This window comes from Aptenodytes forsteri, unplaced genomic scaffold (assembly GCF_000699145.1).
Source record: "Aptenodytes forsteri isolate BGI_AS27 unplaced genomic scaffold, ASM69914v1 Scaffold56, whole genome shotgun sequence".
NCBI classification, from domain to species: Eukaryota; Metazoa; Chordata; class Aves; order Sphenisciformes; family Spheniscidae; genus Aptenodytes; species Aptenodytes forsteri.
Window position 1 is genome coordinate 4,731,643 of NW_008796213.1, and position 6,992 is coordinate 4,738,634.

General features: G+C 38.2%; 1 protein-coding gene across 2 annotated transcripts in view; it reads right to left on the reverse strand.

The window, feature by feature from the left end:
• KIAA1549 (KIAA1549 ortholog) overlaps positions 1-6,992 on the reverse strand; it is a 79,940-nt gene that overhangs the window by 41,938 nt on the left and 31,010 nt on the right. For both annotated transcript variants that reach the window (XM_009288363.2, XM_019474418.1), the window contains exons 8-9: positions 5,054-5,231; positions 2,650-2,834 (exon numbers count right to left, since the gene is read on the reverse strand). In XM_009288363.2, coding sequence (XP_009286638.1) covers positions 2,650-2,834; positions 5,054-5,231 — 363 coding nt within the window. The remainder of the gene's footprint in view (positions 1-2,649; positions 2,835-5,053; positions 5,232-6,992) is intronic.

Consider the following 6,992-nt stretch of genomic DNA (forward strand, 5'->3'; position numbering starts at 1 on the left):
TGTTAATGAAATACTTTGATATTTATACATTCCATTTCTATATTTACATTAAAAGAAAATTTTTTTAAAGATTAATGGAAGTGAGAAAAGCTAGCACTATAAATGCATCTTTATGGTTTTTACCAATGAAATATTGATTCCAAGAGAAAAACCCAGATCTTTAACCTAAATATACTTCCATTTACAGATGCAGTGCAGGCCTTCACTTTCCTTTGGTACCAAAGTCAAGCTCTGTGAAGCGGGAATGGAAATAATTGTGGGTGGGGTGAGGAAGGGGGAGGCCGAGTCCATTTCTAAATTGAGTTTATTTACAGACCTAAATCCCCAACTACATGATTTCACTCCTTTGATCATTTCTTGGCAATTACTGTAAAAAAAGTATAAAAAACACAAACAATTTTAAAGGGCAGGACCAGACCAAATCTCCCTAATCATTTGTACGCTCTTGTGACTGTCTGGGGGTCTTCAGTGCTTATTAAATATGTCCTATTCTGACCTGGAATTCCAACCACAGACCTAAATCCCCAACTACATGATTTCACTCCTTTGATCATTTCTTGGCAATTACTGTAAAAAAAGTATAAAAAACACAAACAATTTTAAAGGGCAGGACCAGACCAAATCTCCCTAATCATTTGTACGCTCTTGTGACTGTCTGGGGGTCTTCAGTGCTTATTAAATATGTCCTATTCTGACCTGGAATTCCAACCCACTGTTCGAAGACATGAAGAAAGCCCAAAGACAGGCTGCTACTAAGGAAGCCAGAGTACTACTTTTGTTCTGGATCTTGGGCAAAGGAGGAAAATGGTTTTCAAAGTAGACTCTGCCAGTTGTTTAATCTGCTAAGCGATAAAAATTTAAGACACTTTTTATTGCTTTACCTCATTTAGTATTAACATATAAGCCATCCACTGGCACAAGGATTGGACTAGACGTCCTTACTGGTTCTTTCTAGTTTGCTTACAGTGACTTCCCTAAAGAAGGCAAAGTGACAGGCTCCCTAGGTGAACTGAAATGAGACTTGGATACAAACAAGTTCAAGGCTTCTGATTCATGAACGATTAAAATGTACAATACTGTGGAAGCAGTGGAGAAAAACAACTGAGCCATTTTCCCAAAAGAAAGTAAAACTATGAAAGATGTTTCTGGCCTTACCGTCAACCCAACCGCTTTCTTACAAAAAGCTTGCGACAGCAGAGAGGTACCGCAAATGCATGTGATGAAATAGTGTACCAAGGGTAATGATCCCCTCTCGCCTTTTTTGTATGACCCTTCTCAAATTAGCTGAAACTACTGTGGGGAACTTCTTCAATCAAAATCTGTGTTACATATTACCGCAGCACAGGTGAAACAAGAGTCAACCCAACTGCTTTCTTACAAAAAGCTTGCGACAGCAGAGAGGTACCGCAAATGCATGTGATGAAATAGTGTACCAAGGGTAATGATCCCCTCTCGCCTTTTTTGTATGACCCTTCTCAAATTAGCTGAAACTACTGTGGGGAACTTCTTCAATCAAAATCTGTGTTACATATTACCGCAGCACAGGTGAAACAAGGTACCAGGGGGTGAAGTTCATCAAAGGGTACCACTTGTTGCCGACCTCGATTCTGACACTCAATCTGCAGTGGCAAGACAAGTGGAAGTTACTATTGATTTGTTCTGACTGCTTTGGAAGTGCAACCGCTTTCTGCTTCTCTCATCTTTCACATCATTAATTATCTTGAAAGAGAGCATGGTGTACAGACAAGACTTGTTATGGAGAAAACTGTATGACTGAACATGAGGCGACAGTACAAGAACATGACTACAGTACCAGAGGATTAGCACAGGCAGATTATTTTGCCTTTAATAATGCCTCTGAAGGTACAGTCAGTAATAAGCATCTCTGAGAAACAGACCGGTTCTCTTCAGCTGTAAAAAGGGAAAGTAGGATTTGTAACCCTTTAGTCACTTTTCCACTCTTTTTACTGAATACATCCTTTGTGAAAATCCTGGACCACATATTTTTTAATTTACAGTCTTGGGCAGGAAAAAGACAGACTACTGAATTTTTCACCATCCTAACCCAGTCCTCCAACACTCCGGCCCACACGCTCACTCATGCAGTCTCATGTGGATCCACTAATTAAAGTTCTAGTCCTGCAACAAGCTCTCACAATGATGACACAAGAGCTCCAGCAGAAAGCAGACCAGGAAGGATAGGCTCTAGCAAATTCTAGTTCCAGCATGAGGTATAACGGATGGTGTGGTTTAGCTGTCAAATTAGTTTAGCAGAAGCTCTCCAAAGAAAAATTCAACCCTCTGCAGAAAACAAGGTCAATGATTAAACACTCAGTATACTTCCTCTTATTCAGTCCTAGCCAAAGCCTTGAAATGAAGCGATAAAGAAAGGTTCCTTTCAGCCTCAGTGCCCACATTTCAGAAGGATGTACCTATCTAACTCAGTATCATATACCTAGGAGAATAAATAAAACACTATGGGATTCTTGACTTCAACTACCATTTGACTTTTTTTCTTTTTTTAAAAAACAGAAGGCTCTGAAACTGTGTTTCCACATGCTATTTAAGGATGCTAGGTGTTCCCTAGACTCTCCCATTCATTTATACTCAGAATACTCAAGCTCCTCTCAGCACAGCTCCCCCTTTTACCTTCTGTCGCTGCTGAATGTTGCTCATCGTGTCTGGCTGAAACTCCAGCTTGTCTGTTCGACAAAGTTTCCAGTATAAAATAATAACGATCAGGAGCACCACAGCAACTGGGACTGCCACACCAACAATAATCCATAGGTTGCTATTCTGTGACTCTGAGGTGGACTCCTTCAGCTTCTCCACAGCTGTTAAGTTAAAAAGAAGACAGCAATTTTATGTGGTTATATATTTTTAAATGAGGACACTTCAAGGTTACATATTTTTATGTTCTTGTAAATGGTAGTTAAAGAATTTATCAGAAACCAGCCGCACATCACAGGAAATGTCATACCACTTATAAGTTAATGTATGTCATGCTCAGGAAGCATGGGGCAGGTGATCGATTGTCCTGGCCTACCTTCTGAAGACCCGTGTTTAAATTACTAATGAAAATACACTTCTGCCACATCATTCCGTAATCCAAAACTGAGCTGACATAGTGAAATGGGTCCAGAAAAATGACTTACCACTAACAAAGGTGAGAAGGACTTTCCAACCTTATTGCCTGTATCCTGCTTTAAGCAGTATTATCAGCTGCCTCTTCTCTTTAGTTATACATTATATATTTTGTTACCTTCCCCATCAATAATCACAGTCAATTTGAAATCAGCAAGACCCTCCTCCCCAAGGTGTATAGTTCTGCAGTTTTTATTACTTTTTTTTCCTTTCTCTGTTTCATTGTCAGTGTGCGAGCCAAACAGATGAAAAAACTACTGGAAAGTGTAATCGAACTGGTCATGCATGTAAAAAGTGAACTGGAAGAATCTACAAAACTTTCATTTGCTCTATTTTGCATAGTGGTTATATGTGGGACTAAAAACCACAGCAGTAACACACTTCTAGTCAAACTGATGCACTTTCCTAAAATGATGTTTTCACATTAAAAACGGTATGTCTATGCAATCTTACTTTTATATATCATTTTTATTAACAGCCATTCTAATGATGAATCTAGAGATTAAAGGAAAATATTATAATTCTTATATTTTATACATCTGACAGCTCATTTATGATATTACATTTTCTGTTATAAAAATAACCTTTTTTTGTCTAGTTTCTTCCAATAGGAAACATTTAGAAAAAATTCTACAATTCTATGCCTCTTAAAAGAACTTTCTAATGACGCGTCAAAGTTTCAACATGCAGAATAAGCTATAAACACTTCATTAAATTTGTTCAACACTTACCATTTTTTGTAAAGGGAATTTATTCTTGCAACTGTTTTGCATTTCTGTCTAACCAATATTACAGTCCATTAACAGATATTAAGCAGACGTATATGAGCTACTGACCTATCTTTAAACTACTGTTTTAATGAGGGACAAAATTTAGAAACACATCCAGAAGGTCCCATTATTACTATTTTCTTTCTTTTCTTTCTGCAGAGAATTTTAAAAATCAGACACATGCCAGTTCTATTGGCAAAATACCCTGTGGTACAATGTAACTCATGCCTCCATATTGCACAGAAAACAGAAAAGGTAATTAAGCATTTGTAGCAACGTTGTATTGTATATGAGCTATTGTAGATAACGTCTGTTACTGTTTTAAAATATTTTCAAGTTTCTTTCCTAATCATAACATGGAATTTTGAGTAGGCCTTCTGTCTCGCTCCTTATTGCAATTTACATACCAAGCTTCCTGAATAAAGTCGTTATGACTTTCTATGACCTGTCATATTTATTCTGCTGTGTGTCTAGTAAAAGATTACATTCCTTTTATATTATCTTTATTAAAAGATTACATTACTTATAGATTACTGATGGACAAACAAATAAAAATAAGGTCAATCATATTCAATGAAGGAAATAAAGTGTTTCTTTCTTCTTATACCCTCCAAAATGCCCCAACTAGCATTAGCCTACATCTTTCACTCACAGAAACGATAATTCAGACAAACAAAAACCAGTGACTTGTGTTAAACTTCACTGCCATTACTCAGCTAAAGGAAACACCCGTTTCGCTCTGACACCCACCCATCCCACAATCGTGAGTTGTGTGCAAGCTCCTGGGCAAGATAAGCAGTGTAGAAATACTGGACTAGCAGAAAGAGATGAAAATGGCAAGAAGGTATCTAGCTAGCACAGTATTCTCCTAGCACAAGCACTAAAGTGAATGCAGTGAGGCTTGCACTTAAGGACCCTGTTGCAATTCCAAGCTCAGCAGAGTCCTCAAGAAGCAAAGCAACACCACATAGCTCACTGCAAGACTGCTAAAATTTATTTCCTCAGGAGCGTCAAAATTGCAGCATCCCAAGAACAAAACACTGCAACACTGGGCACACTGCAGTGCCATAGTCTCCAAAGCTAATGTCACCCTTCCTGTTTCTCTTTGCTGGCATCAGTGTGGATTTGATAGGGCTTACGCTGTGCAACGGTGCCTTCAATGCGGTATCCAAGGATGATTGCAGCCCGCTGGATATCAACTCTGTTCATCAGGTCTGAGCACTTCAGAGCACTGAGTCTCTCTCCATCTTGGTCCTCCACAAAATAGATCAGCTCCACGGGGTTATCAACACCAACTAACCGTGACACGTTCACAATCTGAGAAGAAATTGGAAAGCTTTTACATTTTCAGTTGTATTTATCTGGGGCTCCCATACATTTGGTCTTTCAGTCCTTACCCTCTCTCCCCCTTCCCTTCACAGGGCCTGGACCTTAAGGACACTTATCTAAAAAGAAACATTTGGAACAGCTTTGCCAAGATGGCATCAGTATCTGTCTTAATTGCCACTGTGTGCAACCCCTAGTGCATAAAAAAGATTCCACCTTGTATTATGATGTAGAAATACAACTGCTGTTAAGGAAAATCTCTCTATCTCACCAAAGAACGTGATATTATACTAACCACGTAACTGCTGTGAACTGGCACAGTTTGGAAATTGTCAATATCCAGAGAAGTCTGATGGGAAGACATGCCATGTGTAGTGCTCCAAAATACAGTATGCAGCAAAGGCAACATACACACAGGCTAGTTCTCTCATCTGAGAAGAGCTTAAATCAATGTTGGACAAGCATAGATACACAGAGCTAATATTCAGTAATAATCATTTGTTTCCAAACTAAAATTCAGGATATTTATTCAGGATATAATACTTATCCAAAAGGTTCTGATCGGAAGCCTTCCAGGGGAAGACAGCATTGCTGGAATAATATATCGGTGTCTAATTACACAAGCACTACTCAAGTGCTCCAAGACCCTAGGAAATTTAAAGAAATATCTATTTTGTAACTGAAAGGAAAATTTCCAGGGAAGTGATCCCTTGTATAATACATTTTTATGGCAAACCTGAAATGTCCATTTTTTTTTCCTATTCGTTTCATGACAACGTACAGATCCAGTATTGAAGAGAACTGCTTTCACTCTAAAGATGCCAACACCATGCCACCCTGGAAGTCTCCTCTGCCTTTAGCATTTGTCGGTTAGCAGGAGCTACTGAAGAGATTAGTGTGATTGCACTTTTCCTTCTCTAAATACCTACTTTGACTTTGCTTTCTTATTCATAACACACACCTCTTTGTTCCAGTTTTTCCAAATGTTAAGCAGCTACACAGGCAAATATTCTGTTAGCTTCAAATAGAACTGTTTGCTCTTCCTCAGCGAAAGCACCTGCACAGTCACCTTCATCCTCCAAACAGCTCCCCCTGGCATCCACCTTCCTTCAGGAAGGAATGTTTTTGACACTGTGGGAAGCAATTCTTCCTACCTACTTCTAAAGATGTTAATAATCAAAAGAATGCATGCTATGAGGAAGCCCTGTAGATACTCTCTAACCACCAAACATCTACATTGCATATAAGACTCACAAAACAATTTTGAATTCCTGTAAAATTAAATCTTATATATAACAACTGTCCTCTGTTTAACCATTTACATGTAATGGTGAGCTCAACCTAGAATTAGGCCAAACAAATAGTAGGAGGTATTCTATCATGTAAAACAGAGTTTGAAGAGCTCTGGAAGGAATCGCCACAAGTAGAACAATATATTTAGTTTCCTTCAGAATTATCCTTTACTATGAAGTACGTATTTAATATAATAGAATCTCAAACACTGCCCATAGGCTTAAAGTAAAGCAAACCCACAAATGTTTGCATATCTGAGGTTTACAAAAGCAAAACTTTTTATTTTTCCTTTACTAGTTTCCAACAAAATAGTCATGTTGAAGGAAAGCAATGCGATATTCTGGCTCAACAGAGATGATGTTCTGGTCTTTGGGGACATCAACTCAACATGTCCTAAAAAAGTATTTCCCAGGAGTGGTAACAGCAAGATATAGAATTAAAAAAAAAAAAAAAAAAAAA